At 40.9% G+C, this 22,312-nt stretch overlaps 2 protein-coding genes across 3 annotated transcripts in view; one reads left to right on the top strand and one right to left on the bottom strand.

Moving 5' to 3' along the window:
- LOC138912520 (uncharacterized) overlaps positions 1-2,352 on the top strand; it is a 38,498-nt gene extending 36,146 nt beyond the window's left edge. The window contains exon 4 of the mRNA XM_070213525.1: positions 2,209-2,352. Coding sequence (XP_070069626.1) covers positions 2,209-2,340 — 132 coding nt within the window. The 3' untranslated portion in view covers positions 2,341-2,352. The remainder of the gene's footprint in view (positions 1-2,208) is intronic.
- Positions 2,353-10,764: 8,412 nt separating this feature from the next.
- IA-2 (tyrosine phosphatase IA-2) overlaps positions 10,765-22,312 on the bottom strand; it is a 45,264-nt gene continuing 33,716 nt past the window's right edge. For both annotated transcript variants that reach the window (XM_070211399.1, XM_017142233.3), the window contains exons 4-11: positions 20,783-20,840; positions 19,185-20,717; positions 18,044-18,127; positions 17,356-17,968; positions 16,539-16,760; positions 16,275-16,472; positions 16,046-16,212; positions 10,765-15,628 (exon numbers count right to left, since the gene is read on the bottom strand). In XM_070211399.1, the coding sequence (XP_070067500.1) occupies positions 15,091-15,628; positions 16,046-16,212; positions 16,275-16,472; positions 16,539-16,760; positions 17,356-17,968; positions 18,044-18,127; positions 19,185-20,717; positions 20,783-20,840 (3,413 nt within the window). In that variant the 3' untranslated portion in view covers positions 10,765-15,090. The remainder of the gene's footprint in view (positions 15,629-16,045; positions 16,213-16,274; positions 16,473-16,538; positions 16,761-17,355; positions 17,969-18,043; positions 18,128-19,184; positions 20,718-20,782; positions 20,841-22,312) is intronic.

The raw sequence follows: 22,312 nt of genomic DNA on the forward strand, positions 1-22,312 counted from the left end.
AGTGAATGGGGAGCATTCTCCTCGCTTGATAGGTTGATTAATTTTATAAGATTTTTTAATCTACTTAGCTTGTTAAACTCTTGACGTTTAGTGGAGCCAATTGACAAACTATTTCCGAAGTAGATATATTTGATCAAGAGAGTAGCAGCTGTTTAAAAAGGGTTTGGTTGTCCACAAAATTCAAAACTATACCAGTAAAACCCTTTTCAGTTTCCTTTCTGTTCTAAGCTGAACTCTGAACCCAGCAGCCGGACTCCAGGTTACCGAAAGGTAACTAATGGACACACGTGATAAAATCAACTTCCGCAGGATTACAAAGTCGCCGACCTGGGGGTCAGTCCCTCAGTTCACAGCTGCCACTTTCCGTCGCGCATGCGCAGACACAGAATTCGAGGGATTTGCCATGGCAACTCCCAGTTGGGCCAAAACACACACACCACAAAAAGGGGTAGCTGCCTAGGAAAGGATATTTTTGTGGCCGGATCAGGATGCATCGAGTGGCAGCTCATATTGCAATTATAGGTTATAGTGCTAAAAGGATTTACCGATGCTTGGTGTTTACTTTAATTGCTAGCCACGCGTCGCTCTAAGTGGTTTTTAATATTTGTTTTCTCCCCGTTGGAAGTCGACAGACTGCGTGATTGCAGCAGCTGTTGGTGGATAGCCGCAGACACCATCAGTCGGCAATTATTTGGGACTGGCCTTGCCCCGAGAAAGCTGCATCCTTTTTGCCAATGCCGCACAAAAGCAGAAACCAGACAAATAACAACAGCAGGACTCGCAATAATAGCCGCAAATGTGGCAATTAATCACGCAAGGCAACCACTTTGTATGATGTAAGGGAAGATAGACAAGGAATCGACGTTTCTGGTGACCTGTAAAACTACTTAATATTTTTTTAGTTTTTGTATGATATTTTATTTTCCAAAACCCTTAGTAGCAACCCGCACAAAAAGTACAAAACCGTAAAACAAATTGTTGACAAATGTAGCCCACAAAAAGGACTTGAAAAACTAAAAATAGCCAGACCCGAAAAACCAGCTGCCATTTGAGGGGTTACCTATAAGAAAATAGGGCTTGGTAGTGGGTTGAATTGTAATCAACATTCACTCAACTCATTTGCATGGGTGAAAACTAGCAACCGAGTGAGGGTGCGAGTCCTGCTAATTGCCTTCAAGTCAACTGTGAAGCTGCACATATGTCGAGGCGACCGAAGGACAATGGTTCTAGGATGGGTTTCCCATTTCCAAATGTTTGCTCGCCTAACTGGTTTTGATTTGATGGGATGGCAACAGCTGGTTTGGTTTGGTTGGCCATTTGACACGCCACTGCTGGCTGCCTTGATCTTTGGCCAAGGAGTTGCTGGTGCAGCTGCAGCTGGCTTTTTTCCGTCTTGGATTTTGGGTCAAGAATGCGTGTGGCAGGCACAAGCGACGGGGCACAATGCAGGCGAGGCAAATAAACCATCTGAACTGAAAGTGCTGCGGGTTAGGAACAACCCCAAGCATAGGTCTCAACCCCTACGCACCACCAAGCCCCGATGAACCACGTGCGTCACGCGCAGCCGCAACCGCTGACACGGCAAAAAATATATAAAACAAAAAAATAAATAACAATACGTAAAGAAAAATATAATGTTATATTTTATATTTTATTTTAATACTTATTGGAAAGCATATCATTGTATTTATATATTCTTGATCAGCATCACTAGACGAGTCGATAGGAACAATCGGAAAAAAAAAACTTTAAAAAATTCAATTTCAAATTCAATTTTAATTTAATCAAAATCGGACGACTATATCATATAGCTGCCATAGGAACGATCGGAAAATTAGTGGAAAAGTAATAGGAAATAAATTCTAGCTTCTTTGGTTTTTATTGTATTATCTTCTACTCTAGGATATGACTCTTTTTAAATATTTCCGAATTTCAATCTTAATTTGATCAAAATCAGACGACTATATCATATAGCTGCCATAGGAACGATCGGAAAATTAATGAGAAATATTAGAAAATTGAACATTTTTGCGATTTGTTAATTAATAGGAATGAGCAAGGGTATATAAGCTTCGGCTGGCCGAAGCTAGCTTTCTTTCTTGTTTTTTTTCTCCATAGATATTTATCTTGTTTCTTTTTAAATTTTGAATTACAATTTTATTAATCGAGAAATCAAAAGCTTTGTAATTTCTTTGTGTGCACTTGCAGGAACCCCGAATGGGACTCAATCTCCGGATCCAGGGACTCCAACCCCGATTCAGACTCCCGTTCCGATTCAGAGGCCCCGTTACGAATCGAACAATGGCGCATGCTTTCGAGAACCCATTGAGTGCGTTGTGAAAATAAATAAAAACTAGCAGAAAAAACACTTTGTTAATGTAAATGACAGGAAGTGTGCACTTGAGTGCCAGCATCCAACATCCATCGTCGTCGTCCCCCCGTGGCTGCAATTAAATATAGAAAAAAAAACCGAACAACAATGACAAGTTTAGCGGAAAAAGTGCGACAAAAAGCGGCCGCAGCTGCAGAAATATATTTGTAATTTCTGCTTTTTCTGCCTCCCTCCTAATCAAATTGCAATTGCATTGGCAAATTGAACGCTGTGCGTAGGCAAACAAGTTCTCCAATTGCGGGTCCCAACTCTTAGATGTTATTCCGATTGCCTTGACACATAGCCACCAAGTGCGGCGCCAATTTATTTACATTCTATGATTAACCGAGAATTTGCATGCTATTTTAAAACTGATTGAATATTCGAAGAGGTGGGCACAGAGCATTTTTTCTCTAATAAGTAAAGCTTTCAGTAATTACCTAACATGGTTAAAATGGTTGATTTTTCAATTTATCAGTACCTTTAAGTATTTTTCACCCAGTAAAATATTTTTAAGATATTAAATATAAAATCATAGAACTATTTTTTTAAAGTATACATTTTAAATATGGATCTATCTTCTTTTTCCCGCTTTTGTATAGAACACTTCTCGAACAATTAAACACAACCACAGGGTGGCTTCATTATAGTTAACACCCTACGCAGACTCTTTCAAAAACTCTTCAGAACTCAACAGCTGACGGTCTTTATCTCCTCTAGCATCATGGGGTGTACATCTCCGTGAGTTCTCGAGAATCATCAAAATTATTGTATAAACATGCAACTAATTGAAAAGTGTGCCGTAATTCATTAGAAGGCTAGATACAATCAGTCGGATCCCCTGTTTTATAGTATGTGTGCCTGACCAACTGTTATTATCTTTGAAGGGGAGGGAAAGGATCTTCACCAGTTGCTTAGGGGGCGTTATTTCTGTCGGAATACGAGGGTTTCATCACAGATCGCATTCCACACAACTGTTCCTATTTTCTGTTTACTGTTCCATCTGATCCGAAACAATGCGCCTGCGCAAATTGATTTATTCAAATAAATAAATAGCCAACATATGCGAAAAATATATTTGGCATCTGTACCAACATCTGTTGGTAGATTAGATTACACAGTTTTAGGTGTTAAAGTTCCCACAATGTTAGCAGAATTGTTAAACTTTTTAAAATAATAATATAAATAAAAAAGCTACTTGCAACTTGTATCAATTTTTCATGACTTTCATGGTAATTTAACTCTAAAATGCGCATAGTTAATGCGCATAAGTAATGCTACAAAATATTCTCCTTATTTAGCCATTCCAGCCTCGTTTGCTAACATTTTTCCCCCACACAGTTTCCAATTAAGTCACTCCTAATAGAAATCCATTGTTCTGCAGGTCATCTTAAATTGCCAGGTCTAATAAAAGTACCGCAGCTCGACATTAGTCTCAAAGTGTGTTCCAAGCAATTAGTGCTCGACACATTACCTAAATCTGCAGTCGGCCCATGCTAACGCCAGTTAGCCCCGGCTAAAATTGCATTATGATTAGCCATTATTTTATGGATGGATATGGTGGTTTGTCTTGGAGTGGCATGCAACATGCAGTTAGATTTGACTTTCGCATGGCATGTTGGAATGCAGTTGGGGGCGGCCGAGCCCAGGTCTAGGCCCAGTTAACAGTTAGTTGTTGCCAGTTGGCAGTTACCAAGTTACCAAGTTGCCAAGCTACCAACTGCAGACAAATGGCGGCAAAGTTAACAGACAACGAACATCTTGGCTCGTCATCGTTGCGACATTGCAAGGTCGCTCCCCAAACTTCCTGCCATTCATGCCGGTTAATTGTCAGCATTGTTACTGCTCTTGGCACTGAGAAAAACATATTGGCATTTACAAAGATATCATCAAAAATATTCCAGTATATTCTTTGTTTTATTAAAAAATGTTTGTTTTAATTTTAATAATTTTGGGTACAAAAAATTACATTTTTCGTCTCAACATCCGTCCGTCTCAACATTTTTTAAAGCTGTTGAGAATGTATAAAAAATATTTCAGCCTGGTAAAACTTTTTCTGAGTGTAGCCATTGTTACTGCTGCTGTTCCTGTTGTACTTGCTGTTGCTGTTGCCATTAAGCAAAATTCCTTTTTAACGTTTCACATTGTCGTCGTGCAGTTCGCATATTTCTTAATCGACTCAGCGCATCCGCAACCAGTTCTCGGCCCCGTGTCCCCCCTTTTTTGGACCACCCTTTGCCGCCTTTTTGGGCAATTCAATTAAACTTTTCGCTCGCTCAGTTAATATGATTACCGTTAATGCTCGCCGGCACTTCTCACTCCGCTGGAGATTGCATCTTGAGGAACCAGAATTTTTCTGGGGCGGCTCAACTGCTTTTGATGATCTTGCCCTGCTCTGTAAATATTTTTATTGATATTTATTGAATTTCGCTGCTGCTGGGGTGCTTAAAACAAGTGCCAATTTGCGGGGAGTTTATTTAAAGACCAAGTTAAAGATGTTAACAGCTCTTCATGGAAACAGTTCTGTGGGAAAAAAATAAAAAATATTTTGAAAATAATTTCATTTAGATTTCTATAGTTCTTCATGTAGTTTTAATTTTGCATTTCAGGGCTAATCATGTGCACGTTTCTAGTCCCTTTATTGCAGACATTTTCGACGCGCCTCGCTGTCTGGAAAGACCAAAGGAAAACATTGAGGAATCATCTCTCACCAGCTGGTGGGCTAACCAAAAACAAACACCGCCTGCAACATTTGTTTAAAGTGCCAACAGAACAAGAAAAAAACTCTCGCGCATCGCAGACTAAACAATGCGAAATTTAACCAAATGTTTTTGTCTTTTTTTTGTGTTTGAGCACGCGCCAAATGGTTCAGCGAGCTCACTGATGATGATAGCCCATATGCACATATATCCCCTTTACACTTCAAATCCAGACACGCGTGTGTATGCCAAATATAGACGGTCGGGGTTACGTTATGGACCAGCTGGTGATATTGGCATTAACTCACTTTTAAAGTCACAACAGAAATAAGAATATAGTATAGTATAGCTGTAACGAAGTTTTGGGTACCCTATAATATAATTTAATTATATTATCTCTTTAAGAATAATTTTAAAATCTTTAATATTAAATAAAACGAAATAAGAAACCAAAAATTATATTTGTAAAATCGTGTACTTTCTTACCTCTTAGCATCCCTATAAAAATTGTTTGGGATCAGAAAAGAAACTTATTGCAGTTCATGGCATTGCAAAGTCGGGAATCCCTAGCCATTTGGCACGTGTAGATACTCATTCACTATATTTCACACTCATCACCCACTTCCTGCATCTCCAGCCAGACAACTCTTTCAATTCGAATCCGAATTCACCATTACACACACCATTCCTGATAATCGATTTCATTGATTCGCTAAATTTATGCGAGGGCCCGCTTCTTTTCATTTCATCAAATTTTATGTTTATGTCAGGCCTTTTTTGTTTGCCACATTAATGAGATTTTTAATGGTCGGCCAAATTTGGTAGCGACTCAAAGGCGAAGGTTTTTTTTTGCCAGCTCGTAAAACGCCGCCCAATGCTTTATGACCGGGCCGAAAAGCATTAGAAATCGCTTGGCGACACCGGGAAAAGCACGAGGAGCGGGGGAAAAGTGGGGAAAAGCTCACATAAATCGCTCGCCAAATGGATCGACGTCAGCCGGCAGCTTCCTATCGATGCATGTGTTTGTCTGTGTTTGTCAGCCACATATGAAAAGCGAATTTTCTCTGGCCGAGCGCGCGCAAAAAAAAAAAGAAAAACGTAAACGAAATCGTCGGAAAATTCGATGTCGGGGTTGAGTGTGTGTTTGGTTTTTCTTTGGTCAAGTTTTCCTGCTGCCGGCTGCTGGTCGCCTGCTACAATTATCGGAAAATTCCTTTGAGGATTTGCCACAAAGGCGGAAAAGCCGCTGCGGCAAACCTTTGATGATTCTCCACACATCTCGCTATCTCTCTTCCCCCTGACATTTTCCGATAGAGTGTGACACTCGGTTGCAACCCCCTCAAGAAGCCACCCCTCGCCATTCGTGGCGGTGGAAAATGTGAAAATGTTTTATGGCCCGCTTCTTAGCTCTCTCCACCTCAACCTCTCTCTCTCACTCCGCTTTTCCGCTTTTCTCGAGTGTGCCGGCTGCTGGTGCTGCTGCTGCTTCTTCCACGTACTTAATACTTTTTGACTTTTTGGGGGAAAAGCATTTCCCGGGGCGAGAGTGTGTGTGCTAGAGTGAGAGTGGCGGAGAATGTGGATGTGAATGTGAATGCTCCTAAGCGGTTTTCCCAGCTGCCACCGTTTTTGCTCCTGCTTCTGCTGCTGCTCGCCAGCCGTTCCTGTTCGCCTGTTACATAATTCGCGTAATTTATTCAATTTTGAGAATTAATTTAATTTTTCTTTTCACACACGTGATTTTCTCCGGTATCTGGTTCTATTCTAAAGAAATTTCGGCCTTCATTTTAAAGTCAAATATTTTGTATGTTGAATAAGAAGGTCAGTTATGGCGAACAAATCGATATGATGATTTGGCCATATTAAATATTGAAATCTAGATCATTATATTAACCCCTTAAATACATTTAACTATTGAAAAACAATTATCGCGATAAAATCACTAAAATTAAGCAAAGAATGCTAAATGATTTTTTTAAAGAAAATATTTACACACAAATTAGGCATATTTTCCTTTTTTAATTATTTTGACCAAACTATTAAAATAAAATATTTTAAGCCAATAAACAAAAAATATTTCATTATAAAACCATATTCATGATTTAAAGAAAATTATTTTGCATGTGGTTCGGTCGTTATTACGTGGGCGACATCTAGATGTGACTAGCAAAACTAGAGGGTTCATTCTATTTTGTATAATACAGTTTGTTTTTCGCCGTTTGTCAAATTCAGCGTAAATATGCTCTTGAAATAAATTCTTCTCGTACTATTCCACCTCCCAATTCGCCGTATCTGTAAAAATGATGTAGAGAATATGTCGAATGCCTACTCGCCGCATATGTAGTATTGATTTTCAACTCTCACGTAGAGTATCTGTAGATTACCACGTAAAATATCTGTATATACTTATGTAGAGTAAGTCTAGCGATGCCTCCCATGTAGAGGTAAAAATTATGATAAGTTTTTGAAAATCACAAATGGCGCTTTTGTGTCCGCGGAAACATGGGCATCATTGAACAAGAAAACCGATTTTTTATTTTATTTTATAATCTTAACATAAATGAAAAATCCAAAAATTATATAGATATTTTTGGTGTATTCGTCTGTGTGTTTTTTGTAACAGGGAATCATCAATTCTTGACTCGCTGACACTCTTTATTACGAAGCCTTTGTTGGCAGTAAAAGTCTACAAGTGATAAATGCCCAATATGAAATGGCTTTAACCCATTGGCAACCAAAGAGCTAAAAACTCTTTTTTTTTTTGAAAATGATTCAAAATATTTAATTCGAAAAATAAATATACTTTTCGGTATAAAAAAGTTGTAAAACAGACTTTAGGTCCAAATAAATTTATTCGTTTCTCTTTGGTACTACTGCAAAACAAATAAATAAAGTCGCAATTCCCACACTCTGCGGCTGTGGGAGAAAATGGGTTAAAAGTGACGATTACCCTGGGGCCAAGACAGGGCGGTCCACGTAATGGCTCTTAGATTGTTGTTTTCATTAAATAACCAACGGCTGCAAGCCAAAACAGCCAGCGATTCCTGCTCTGCGGTTGAGGTTTCGAGTGAGGCGGTGAGTCTGTGAGGTTGTGGTGACCCCAACTCCTGCTCCTGCGTCGGCTCCTGCTCCTGTTACTGTTAGGCAACGCCCAATTGCACCGGGGAGCGACAACAAAGGAGACGCCGCCTTTGACCAGGCCAGCCGAACAGCAACAAAAACGATGCGGATAGGGGATAGGGAACTCGGGGATCGGGAATCGGGGATCGGGAGTCTATAATCTCGTTCGCTTAAGCGTCACGCATGCCACTCCCCTAAATTGATATGCCCGCCATGGCCAAACACCGGCAAACATCATCATCAGAGCGGAGGAAGTGGAAGTGGCAGTACCCAGTACCCAGTGCCCTCTACCAGTGGTAGTGGCGGCACAAGCGGAAAATCATCAAAGCGCCTGGCACGGCGGCTTTTTTCATTTTGTTCATTTTTGTTTCCCTTTCATTGCGGCATTTCAAAGAAATGTTCCGACATTTCTACCAGGCGAACAGAAACGTCGACAGCCGGCGATGATGTGGTGTGCCAAAAAGTGAATGAAATCGAAAACTCAGCACAAGAGCCACCAGGGCACACACACCGTACACAACACAACACAACACACGCACCACCAAACAGCCAAACCACCGAACCACCTTTTTTTCGAGGCGTCGCGTCGCTGCTCTCGGTTGCCGGCGTATAAAATTGGCTGTGACCCGATTTTATTCGAGTATATATTCTATTCGCTGGCCATTGTTCTGCTGGTTTGCTTTCGGTCGCCACTGCAAAATCGGGGAAAATCGCAAAAAGGGGTGAAATTCAAGGCAGAATACGAAAAAAATAAATAAATCGTGCTTCTAATGATTGTCTACTTTTGGGTTCAGTGTTAGTCTAGGTCGGGGCTCTCGGTCTTTTGGGGTAGGTTCTGTTTGCCTGGAATGGAATTTTATATTTGTTTTTTTTTTTTTTTTTGTACCACACACAAATAAAACTATCATCGTTTGAGTTTGCCTCTTTCTAATTTTTTTTTGGATTTTTTAATGCTTGCTTTACACACATAGAATAAACATTTGAATATGTAGTTAATACATTTAAAGTGTGATTAAATTGTGGTTATTTCATTAGATATTGTTATTGGCTTAGGAGCCAAGTCTCTTTGGTGAGACGAAAAAAAAGTGTTCCATTGACTATCCGAAAAACCCGCTTGTACTCTGTGACTAAAACGTATTTCTCCGATGAAATTGAGAAAATTGTATTATATGTATAACACCTTGTGTTTCTACGTCTTCTAATTAGCTTAAAAGCCCAGTCTCTACTGAGACGAAACAAATTTTTTTTCAGTGCAATTAATTGCACATTGAGCAATTGTTTGAACAAGAAAAACCGCCTGCTATTTGCTTGTAGTGTATTATATTTTAGTTGAAGCTTTTGGGTATTTATACTCTGTTTTGGTTTTCTGATTCAATTGTGATTACTTCAATAGACACTGAAATATAATGTAAGCCACGTCCCTTGAGCGGACAACGATTTTTTTGAGTGCACATTGGTTGTATCGCGAATGAAAAAATTTCATGAAAAAACCGCTTGCACTTTTTTTTTTATTTTTTTTTGTCTCTGGGGTCGTTCTGTGTTTAATATATATTTTTTAGTGTAACAATTATTGTGTTTTATGTGATTAAAATATGGTTATGTAATTAAGCATTGCAATTAGCTTAGCAGTAGCTAAGTCTCTCCACTGAGACTAATATATTTCTTCCAGTGCATTTATTTTAAAACATGAATGAAAGTACTCGAATTGCTTATATGTTTATGGAAATATTTACTTACTTCTTGACAAATGCTTACCTAGTGCTTTTTCTAGAACGCCAATGAAAAATTCAATGGAAAAACCGCTTGCACTTATAAATCTTATTTAAATGCCAAAAACACGAAATGAAGCTTTTGGGTGCACTGGGCATTAAACCTTATCCCTGCTTGGAAGCTTTGGGTGATTTGCCTAATTGGCTTTCAATTTAACTATTATCTATAAACAACCATTTGCTGAAAGTAAAAATTACGAAATACCTTATTTGATCAGTGTATTTTGTTGTATTCAGGCATACAAGTACCGCAGTTGTGTGTTTGTTTGAAGGGGAGATCGGAGATCTCATAATTCTGTTTTTTGGGAGAGGTGGGGGCCATGCAACTATTATAAGAATCTGCAAACTAAATTAGCAAGTAAAAGAAGTGTGGATTAAATCGAAATCATGCGTGTTAAGAGGACTGAATGGGAAAGCGTGCTAGTGTGCATGTATTTAGACTCTAAGTGTTCTATGGTTAGATATATTTCTATATACTATTATTTTCGATAAGCAACTCTACAGATTATTGTATGTTACAGTACCTTTGAAGACTGTTAAGTTGTTGTGATTGGTGTTTCGTTACAGTGATGTTTAGAGCCAACTTGCCAAGTTGCAAGCTGGGATCTATTGACAGATATGCTGTATTGGCCATTTTGGAGCCAAGGTTTTTCAGTTAATTTTATCTTAGGCGCACACAGTGAACACTGGGTATGAGGATCGGGGCGAAATCAAAACTTCTGTGTGCCTTCGATAGGTTTTTATGTACTACGCTCGGCATTGGCTTAGTTTTGCTAATGGTTTTCGGTTTATATTGTTGGTAGGCTAGGTTTTTTTAGGGTCTCTTTATTATTTTTTGATTTTGTATTATAATAGTAATCGTAATTATTACCGGTTCTACATCGTCATCTCCATATTCTCTTCTGCTTGCTGTTTATCATCGAAAATTGTTCGCATTTTTCTCGTTTTGTTGGTTTTTTTCGGTATCGTTTAATTTACATTTATATAATTTACACATGCAGCAGAATATAATATGTTTTGTGTTCTGTGATCTTTTCAACTTTTATTTGTAGCGCATATTACACAATGGCGCGATACATTTAGATATAGGTATGCATATCCTTTCTTCGTCCTCCATAAATTCAAATTGATTAATAACATTTATATATATGTAGGTATACATGTTGCTATATAATTCTCATAAATAATTGTAGCATGTTTAATGTTATATGTATGTTTAAAACACTTAAATTGCATAGATTAATTAGTTTTGCACAAAAAACCTTTAATAGGTATGCTCCATGTTCTTTTTCTTCGAGTGTCGGTGTTCGGTGTATTTTATTTACTTGATTCATTTATCAATAATCATTTAACATTTTCGCTTTTATCAGTTTAAGTACATTTAGATATTAGTGGCCTCAGCCAGCATAATTTTTTGCTGGTTTTTACCTTTTTTTTTGCTTTTCTCGTTTATTTTTTCGTCATCTTTTGCTTAATAACACAAATCGTTGCCAAGTGGCTAAATAGATATATATTCTGTATGTAGCATATTGTATACACATCGATATTGTTAAATGTTTCGCTTATCATCTAAATGCCTCCTTAATAGAATAATTTATTTTGGTTTTCCAAAAATGTATGAAAGCCTGCTCGTATTGTTTTCATTAATTTGCTTACTCCATAATTAATTGAAAAAGACAGCAACAATTTTCATTTGCATGCTGATCAATGCTTCATATATTTCCCACATTTTTGGTGCCTGTATTGTGCTTTTGTATTTATTTGTATTTGTATATTATCATCCGCGGCCACCAAACTCAATCCCCTCAAAATAAATAAGTAAGAACGGTGAGATGGTGAGTTTGGTTGCCAGTGTCTGATAAGTGTTTGTAAGTGTTCTCGGTCCAGTAAAATGTCGTAGTTCCTTTTTATTTGGAAACCTGTCTCCATCACTTGACTTCTTCCTTTGAGGGAACAGATCCTGAAGTTGCCGCCCGGCGATCATACTTATTTATGAATCTCATTGTGTAGGCCTAAGACTAAATTCCGTCCGATCGGTCAGGTCCGGTAGTAGTTGGGTATCTGAGTCTGGTCAGGATTAGCTGCTAGTCCGGAGTTAAATGTGCGTATATACAGCCTGTTCTCGGGTCTCGGTCTCTGGTTCTGTGGGGTCCGTCCTCTTGTAGGTGGTCGGGTTATGTTTCTTTAGGAACTCAAACCATTTTGTATGCCTCGTTCTGGGTTCGTGACGTCAGTCGGTCGGTCTATGGTTGGTCGTCTTCTCCATCTGCTCCACCTCATCATCTGATCTGTTCTGATCCTCGGGTAAGTCGGTTAACAACCTGATCTGCCCCGTTGAAAGTTAAAAGTCAAGTGCCGGCCAGGAACCATTTGTCTTAAACGGTCCACTTTGTTGTGGATTCTGTCGGCTTATTTATGTCCTCATTTTCGATTTATTCTTTTTCTGCTTCCATTCTTATAAATAATAATTCAGATTTCGTTTTAGTTGATTTTGTTTTTTGTATATCTATGTTACACCATCAATGAAAATAGATTTTTGGGGGAAATGATGAAATGCTTGTCTTGTGTGCATCTACCCTTTTTATACTGGGTATTCTTACACGCAATAGGTACGATTTTATATATATTTATATACGTTTATTTTAATGGAAAAGTCCGTTAGACATTTATGCATTAATTGTATAATTAGTTTTATATTATATGTAAGTTCCTTTCAATTTTCTACGCATGGTTGTTGTTTCTTCCTCGTTAATCGTTAACACTTTTATGTTTTATTTTATGGTTATGTCGAAATATACATCAATAATTGCCTTTATATGCGATTGACTATAATACGATACATTTACGTTGCTTGTTAGTACACTTATTTAATTTGTTTTCGTCGAAGAACATTTGAATTGAAATTGTCGTAGTTGTATTTGTATGTATTTTAATTAACTTTGAAAAACGTTGCTTCAAGTACTCGAAAATCAATCGAAAAACTCACTACTAAATATTTTGCTCTAAAACAATTATGTTTAACTATTCTCATATTTTGTTTTTTCTACCACGTTAATAATTTTCATCATATTTTTTGCAAGCCCTCTGGTTGTTGTTCGGACTTGCCACAGTTATTGTAATATTGTTTTCTCATTTGCTTTTATTTGTTGTGTAGTGTCAGTTGTGTTTTTGTTATGTTCAAACGAAGGAAATGTTAATAAACTAAAAGTTTGCGTCGAGATAATAATTTTTCGTTTTCGTTTTCTTTTCTTTTTGTTTTTGTTGCTTAAATTTAGCTGAAATGTATCTTATCTTTGTCGTCTTGGAATATTTCGAACTACGATAACTCATTTTCATTATGTTTAAGTTCCAACTGCTACGTAAAACTGTTAAGTATGGTATTATTTAATTGATAATTTTTTTTGGATATTTCTTTGCTAATTTGCAGCACTTGCACTTACGTCCTCCTCAATCTGAGCTTTGTATTTTTTGCGATTTTCATATATTTTTTTTCTTATCGGGTGCCTTAAATCGGTAGTAGTGTAGTCGGTAGTTGCGAATCGCTAGTCACTGTATCTTTGTGGCCGTTCCCTGGGTTGTGTTTTGTATAGTGTGTCATGCGGTCTCTCGACGGCATAGTACCGTGTGATTCTCTAGATATTTTGCGTGGTTCGTTTCCTGTTTGTCCTGATTCGTTCTGGGTCGTCTCTGGATGCGATTCTGGGATGTTCCTACCAGTATACCAGGGCGTCTGCAATGCTGGGGAATTGCATAACCCCGGTATAACCTTAAACTATATATTTTTTTTGGATTTTTGTAATGCTTATTTTCTTTCTTCATGATTCTCTGACTTTGTTGTGGCACATACTCTAACCGCACGCGAAGCTCCAACCTCTCCCAGTAACCCCCTCCGCTCCCTGGCCCCTAGCTGCCTCAGGTTGGTGAAGTAGATCATGAGATCATGAAGTTGAGACCGAGGGACACGGATTGGCCGGCAGGAACTGGAGCTTCGGAGCGGCTCCTCTGACATTTATGGTCCTAATTAGATAATATATGAATATAATAATATAATAATAATAGTATATGATATAATCAACTGCGAAGGGTAAAAAGTGTAGCTTACGTTTAGGAGCGATTGATAACTTAACCATTTCTTGACTTCGCACACACACATATGGCCTGGTAAAACAGTACTCGGTTCGCTTCGTAGACCGAGTACATGTTGCGATTATATATCGTTGATAATAATGACATTCACCATATTGTATATGAATAATATATATTGTATACAAATATATTTGTTAAATGTGATTATATCCTTGTATAATTAATTGTCATACACATCAATAGGTTGCTCCTCACTAAACTTTTCGCTTCCTCTTCATGTTGTAAATAGAATTTAGTTAGGTACAAATTTTGCATTCTTCCATTTCTTGTATATGTCTGTCTCTTGTATATGTATCATGTGTGTTTTGTAGTGGGTTTAGTAATGTCTGATGTATAGTGTAATTGTTTTCAGTGTTCTAGTGATGCTGTTTCTGCTGTTCTGTTCTGTCTGGCTTGGCATATGTATACCGTTCAGCGATTGTTGTCGTTCGTTTGCTGGTTTTTCAAGCACATCGATTAGAGTTTAAGTTTAATGCCAACATCGATATCGATAAATGTACGAGTAAGTAAAATGCCTCATAATTGAATCCAATGCTTAACACCTAGACATGTATATAAGTATAAGGTATGTATGTAAATATTTCTTGTATATCCTTTAACACTCAAATATGGTATTATATATCGTGCGTTTCTATAGTTGCTTGCACCGCACAATTGCCTCCGGAACGGAGATCCCCCCACATGGACGCACCCCTGGTCTCACGGGCTGGTGCAGACCGGGGCAGCGTGGCACGTTTAGGATGGGATCCCAGGACATCCCGGCGATCCTTGTGCTTGGTCGGCGCGGTGTAGATAACTGAAAATAGCAAATCCTTCTACTGACAATCTCGTGAAGCCTTTTTCGAACCTTCCAAGTGCTCACGCCAAATCAAAATCGAACTCAAGTCAATTTCTAACTATAACAAACGGAAAAAAGACCCCCGAAACGCTGCAACAATCATTAACCTGAGGCTTAACCTTCAATCCGATCCAGGATCGGATTGGCTTACTTCTTCGCCTGCTTCGCCGGTTTGGCCGGCGTCTTTGGCTCGGCCACCTTGGCCTGATCCTTCGCTGGCTTCTCCTCCTTCTCCTTCTTGGCGGCGGCTGCGGCTGCGGCTGCCTTGGAACTGCTGGTGGGCACCTCCTCCTCGGCCGCCTCCTGCGCCTCGTCCTCCTTGAGAGGCTCCTTGGTGGTGCTGCTGCTGTTGTTCGAGCTGCCGTTCCCGCTGCCCACCACGGGCTCCTTGTCCAGTTCCCGCTTCTCGGCGGAAGTGTTTGCCGGCAGAGCCTTCAGGATCGCGTGCACCTCCTCGGCCACGGCCATCAGCACGAACTCGAACTGCTGCCTGGTGGCCACCATACCTGCTCGCTGGTCACGCAGGTGCTCCAGGGTGGCGGCAATGTCCAGCTCACGCGCACCCTTGTTCATCCGCTCGAGCACCAAGTCCAACAGGATGTAGGCACCCGTCCGTCCGGCGCCGGCACTTCCGTGCACCACAATGGGGCAGGAGCGACGTCCCCGATACGATTTGTTCACCTTCCTGGGGGCGGGAGATAAAATGGGGGATTTTTAGGAACGAATATTAAGATCAATAAGCGTCTTTATCAATATAACTTTAAATTTAAGAAGATTCTATCATAAAAATTACTAAACATGATGCAAAAATATTTTAAAGCTAAATAGTTTGATTTTCAATAGGCATTTATATTTAAATAGCACAAAAAACTGTATATTTTGTGACTATATTATTTAATAAAATTGTACATTTTTAAGAAACTATTTTGGGAACAGTAAAACCCTTCATATAATAAAATAATAAAACATACTTAATGAGATTGTAGTGATACACTGTATCACTGTATTACACTTATACACTGTAAATATTTATAAAAAGCCCTAATAATTGTGGACAAATGAACTTAATAAGCATAATTTATTTCAAAACATATTCACTTACCTTCTGAAGTCCAGCAGAGCCTTTGCCTGGACAGGAACACCCATGAGGGGCCAGGAGAGGAAGTGGAACTGGGTGACCGTTCTGGTTTCGCTAGTGCGCAAATTCTTCAGGTAGAAAGAACGTACGAGGTAATCGTCACACCAAATGTGTTCACTAACAAGGTGAACCTGTATAGCAAATAAGTGTTTAATAAGTTGAATGATATATTTCTATATCCTGATCACTTTACCTCATAGATGTGATAGACCTCGGCACCTTCTTCCGGCCAATAGCGCGCACAGGACACCTCCCCGTTCTCCTGCAGGCGGCAGAGGGCCACGATGACGACGGCCCCCTGCTCCCAGATCATCTGCCAAAAGTGGGCCAAGGTCGAGGGCAACGGACCCTGGGCGGCCACATAGGCGGGGGCACGTGGATCATGATCGGTCTGTGGAATTAGGCATTATAGGTAAGTTAAATGATATTATATTATTAATTTAAAATGCAAACTTACAATCGTTGATGCATTTACATAGTCGAGTCCCTCGGCGTTGGCCAGGTGGTTCAGCACTACGCGCGAGTGGTCATAGGGCAAGGGAGCTCCGGGTCTGTTCAGGCCCGCACATTGCGGCTGGGAGGCGGCCTCCCGAGCACTGGGCTCGGCCTCATAGCGGCACAGGGCCTCCCACTCCCGCTGCAAACGTCCCTTGTTGCGCAAGTGATCCTCCATATAGGACTAAAATGGATATAAACCATTAATTCCATTAAATCAGTAGGATTGGTAAAGCAATATAACTAGAATCAATGGTGATATTGGTGCTTGTAAAATGTAGAAGATATTGTCTTGATCCAACCAAAAATATCAAAAGTATTAAGTCTCTAAGCGTTCTATTAAAAAAGTGGTATTGACCTAATACTTAATAATACAAATTTTATACTCAGTAGTATTCATTTAATATGAAATATTATAAACTTAATATTTTGTAGTTTTATTTCTATTCCGAAATGTTCAATTAAATACTTTTGAAAGAATTAATTTAATACTCATCTTATTGATGCAATTTTGACACTCAATAGTGAAGAATTTATGTCACAATAGTTTCGTTTCTATGGGTATTTTTTTTTTGGTTTAGATTTCATAATGATCTTGGCTTCATTTTAATTGTAGTAAAAGTTAGAATGTTGTTTTCTTCAAAGATTAGGATTTAAGCATAAAGTTTCCATTAGAATACACATTTTTTCATTAGTTATTATTTAGAAAATTTATAAATTCAGGGAACATTTGTTTTTTCGAGTGCAGATAATGAGTAGATTCTATTTTAATGACTCACCAGCACCATGTGCCCGGTAGAGATGTCCATGTTCGTCATTGCTGGCTCCTCGCTCCAGGACGAGGTGCTCGATCGCGAGGATGGCGGACGACCCTCGTTCTCCTTGCTCAGCGATGTAATCCGTCCGCTGGTCGCCGGTTCGTTTGACCCACCGCCGGCGGTTCCGCCGGCCGAATTGCCACCATTGCCGGTCTTACCCGCCATCCTAGCGCGGCACAGCTCCTGGTAGTCCTTGCTGCAGGTCTCCGCACCCGCAATGCCCGACTGCAGACCGCCCAGCTTGTCCCGCTTGCGATCGTGCCGCTTGATCAGGATCAGGGTGACGAAGATCACGATCACCGCGGCCGCTCCGGCGCCGGCGAACATGTAGGCCATGATGTGGGTGACATCCGGTCCCTGCTCGGCCAGTTCGATGCGCGAGGAGGAGACACCGGGGTCCTGCAGATCCTTGACCACATCACCCACGCCGGCGTGCAGCACATAGAACCCGACGCGTCGCTGGATGTTGTTCTTCACGCCGCGGTTCTCGTTGATAGTCCGCGCCACATCGCCGGCCGTCTTGCGCTCGGGGTTGTTTGAGTTCACCCGGAAGCTGACTTCGTGTTGTTGAACGCTGAATGGGTAGGGGTAGCAGATAGGGGCAAAAGTTAGGGTCATATTTCAGGAAGAAAGCATTCAAAAGACCCACGTTAAATAAGAAAAGTATCCCTGCATGTGTAGTATTTGCTCCAGCTCCTTCATGATGCGCTGCCCATCGTTCCAACTGTCGATTCTGCGGAACAAAAAGGATTCAATTAAATAAAATGGTATTTAATACACTCAGAAAATTAATTTATTTAAGGTACATAAAAGGTACCAGGTGGGATTTATGTAACTTTCGTCCAGAATATCACGCAGAAAATAATGTATTAGTTCGAAAGTTATTCTTAATCTACCTAAATTTCATTTCAGGTATAGATTACATAAAAAGAACAAAATGATGTCTATATATTTTTACATTTAGGGTAATAGTTCATTAAGTTTTAGAATATTTTTGAGGGAACTCATCAGCATAAATTACTAATTCAAGTTAGATTTAAAAATAATTATACCCGTTACTCGTAGAGTAAAAGGGTATATTAGATTCGTGCAAAAGTATGTAACAGGTAGAAGGAAGCGTTTCCGACCCTATAAACTATATATATTCTTGATCGGGATCACTAGCCGAGTCGATCTAGCCATGTCCGTCTGTCCGTCTGTCCGTCTGTCCGTCTGTCCGTCTGTCTGTCCGTCTGTCTGTCTGTATGAACGCTGAGATCTCGGAAACTATAAAAGCTAGAAGATTGACATTTTGCATGCAGATTCTAGGAGTTCCTACGCAGCGCAAGTTTGTTTCAAAAGGGTGCCACGCCCCCTCTAACGCCCACAATCGCTTATATACGATTTTAAAAATTTCAATATTTTGGAAAAGTAAAAATGCAGTTTTATTGTGTTTATCAATACCTATCGAAATGTAGAAAAAATTTTTTAAATCGGACCATTCGTTAAAAAGTTACGGCGGATCAAAGTTTTTCTCCATCTCCTTCGCACTCCCTTTAGCTGAGTAACGGGTATCTGATAGTCGGGGCACCCGACTATAGCGTTCTCTCTTGTTATATTGTTATATTATACTATTTTACATTTATATATTGATATGCCGACAGCACTAGTTTTAAATTGAAATGTATCTATAAGAAAATAAAATTTTTGTAATAAGGTCATCATTTTTATCCTCATAATTTTGTTCAATTTTTATGTAATTTAGTTTTTCTGAGTGCAGGGAAATTGATGACTAATATTTTAGTACTCACGGGTTCTTGACGAACACATGCACGTATTCAGTGTCAACGGTGTGCGGCGCATGATCCTCGGCCGAGTGCTGCTGCTTCATGACCTTCTTCTTCTTGTGCGCCTCCTCGTCCTCGGGAGCATTGCCCTTGATGTGGGCGGGCAGGACCTCCTTGTTGCCATTGGTGTCCAGTTTGCGAGCCTTTTCCGTTCCCAGCTGATTGCCGAGCTCCTCGGCGGAGGAGCCCAAGGACGGAGGTCCTAGCAGCGGTCCCGGCTTCTTCACATCCAGACGCTCGTGCCGTGCGAATCCCAACATGTTGGCCAACAGGGATTGCTTCACACTCACATCCGGCTCATCGGCCTGCATGGCATCCTGTTCGTCCTGGGGCATCAGGAGCAGCCCACCCTCGGTGTAAACGCGCTGGCTCTTCGACTGTCGGGGAAAGCTATTGGAGGCCAGCATGGCCTCCTCCTCGAGCGGCGTCAGTGAGTTGCGCAACAAACCGGACTCGAAGGCCAGTTCCTGTTGCTGCAGGTCGGCATCGTAGGGATCCAGCTGCTTAAAAGCCGCAGGACGTCGTTTGGCCATTTCGGGATTGGTTTCTAGTTCGGTTTCCGCTTGTCTAAAATTCAGAGGCGGCTCCTGCACCAATCCCTGTTCGCTGGCCAGCTCGCGGAAGAAGGAACGCTTGGGTTGTGGCTCATCCGCCGACTCCATCTCCACCTCCTCGGCCAATCCCCCCCTGGAGCGACCCCTAGCTCTCTTGAAGGGGGCGAAGTTGTCCGGGAAGTAGAGCTCACTCGATTCGTTCACCTCCTCCGGCGGCACGTAGACCGGTGCCTTGACCTGCTCCTGCTGCTGCTGCTCCTTCAGTTCCCTTTGCTGCTGCTGCTCCACAATCGCCTCCAGTTGATCCATGGCATTCGGCTGGGCGGCCGGCTTCCTCTGGAAGGGCTGAGGATCAGGCTCGGAGGCTGCCAGAATCTGATACAGTTCCATGCGATTCTGCTCCGCCCGCCGATGGGCATCTTGCTCAGCCGCCGCCATCTGCTGCTCGCGCTCCGTCCTCTGCCGCTCGGTGTCCAGGAAGGCGTCCATGATGCTCGGTTCGTCCACCTGACCCACCTGCCGATGTCCATGGCCGTCCACCTTGCCGAAGTGCTCCAGCTCCGAGGGATCGTGCCTCAGCCGCCGGCGATCCTGCAGCATCCGGTTGAGGTACATATCCTCATCCTCCTGGTTCTCTCGCACCTGCTTCTTTCTCAACGGCGGATAGAACTGCGCTGGCTGCTCGTAGTAATCGATTTCGGTTTCCGGTTCCGGCGGCGTGAAGCGCACATAGGCCATGGCACTGGCCGGATCCCCGAACTCCGGAGGAGCCGGCGCCAGGTTCGCGCAGAGATTCGGAGGAAGCTGCTGTTGTCGTTGCAGCGAGAAGAGGGAGCCCTGGATGCGACATTGGACGTACGGATGGTCCCATCCTAGGCCGGCGCCCTGGAGCTCCTCCAGCATGGTAGCCAGCACACGGGACTGCTCCTCAGTGAGAGGTGTCCTTTAAGGGAGGGGGAAACAACGTTAATTAATACCTGGAAATGCAATTTAAATCAGGGTAATTACTTCTCAATGTCCTCAACGTCGACACCGGTGGTGGGAATGCACTTGCCGAATATGTTGTCTGAAATTTAAGCACAAAACTGGGTTAGTATAGTCAAGGAATTGGTTCTTGAATTTTAAGTTTCCTCTTCTTGTATTTATCTTAAGCCAGCGGAAACTTTTATATCCCACCAAAAAGTTTAATATATTCTGTTCTTCAGTTTTCATGTTGTTTTAAGAACTTTTTCGCCAGCTGAAGTTCCCGCCGAGGGATTTTATAGGCACTTTTCTTCATTTATTTTCTTTTAATAATTAAAATCACGCATAATAAAAATTATTTACTTAAGTTGTATACCCAAACCTTCCTTAATGTTGCTGAACTTTTTGAATAATTTATCTGAGGATCGTAAGAGTCAATTTACCCCATCTGCATATCCTGCACTTCTATAATTACACTCGCCAAAAATTCAATGGTATTTACATTCAGCACTACTGTTGTCATCATCAGTCCCCGATATTAATAGGGCATGTAACTGCATTAATAGACCTCGTCTTACAATGGTTCGTATAATGTCCCCGTTCCCCGGTCTCCCGCCATCAGCACCTTTTGTTTTCATTGTGATTTACGACCATTTAAATGCATATCCTTGCGGCTTGTCTCGGGCGTAATTTGCATAATGTAAATGCTTCTCATGCGGACGACTGAAACTGCAACTGCGACTGCAGATCGTACATGTGTGGGCCACGCCCCCCGCTCCAAGTACCGCCGCCTCCCGCCTCCCTTTTGAGGTCAACCATTTTCTCTGCAATTTTCGCCATTTTTTCGCAGCGTTTTCCTGCTGCAGCTGCTTTTCCAATTGTTCTCTAGCCCTCCGCGCTGTGCTTACATAAGTAATTGAGTGTGTTCTCGATAATGCACTGCCAGTCGGCACCCCTCACATCCCCCCTCCCCCTATGGAAGCCCCATAGTTTTCTCACACTTTGTTTTGGTGTCGTTTTGTGCGAACTCTGACCCGGCATTCGAGAGCTCTGCAAATACGAATAATATGCCCGGGGCCAGAGTTCAGAGTTTCCCTGCAACTCCTTGGCCTTTGACCCACAAGGATGCATTTCGGCAAACACTACTTTGTGGCTAATGGCAGCGGAAATCGACAGTGAGAGCCTTTATTGTATTTGGGGCTTAGAGTGCTTAAGGCGATTTAAGTCAGTGCCTTATAGTTTTTATTTTAGGGTAAATAAAAAATAAAATAAAAGTCCATACATTAGGTTATTGCACAGAAATCTATAAATTTCCAGTGAATTTAGAAATCCTTTTACTGTTTCCTCTCCGAAACAACTTTATCCTCATTTATTTTGCTTCAAAAAGTTTGTGTTTCCATAATTAGTTTTACCTTCGCTTGATTAATTTTAGCTAATATTTCTATTTCCTCTGAAAACACTAATTGCTGTTAAAGTTTCAAAGTGGAACGTTTTGGGGTTTTATGATTAAACTTTTATATTGTTTAAGCTTATAGAAAGATTTCACTGAATTTATTTGAATACTAAATGGTTTCC

Source organism: Drosophila takahashii, chromosome 2L (genome assembly GCF_030179915.1).
Source record: "Drosophila takahashii strain IR98-3 E-12201 chromosome 2L, DtakHiC1v2, whole genome shotgun sequence".
NCBI lineage: Eukaryota > Metazoa > Arthropoda > Insecta > Diptera > Drosophilidae > Drosophila > Drosophila takahashii.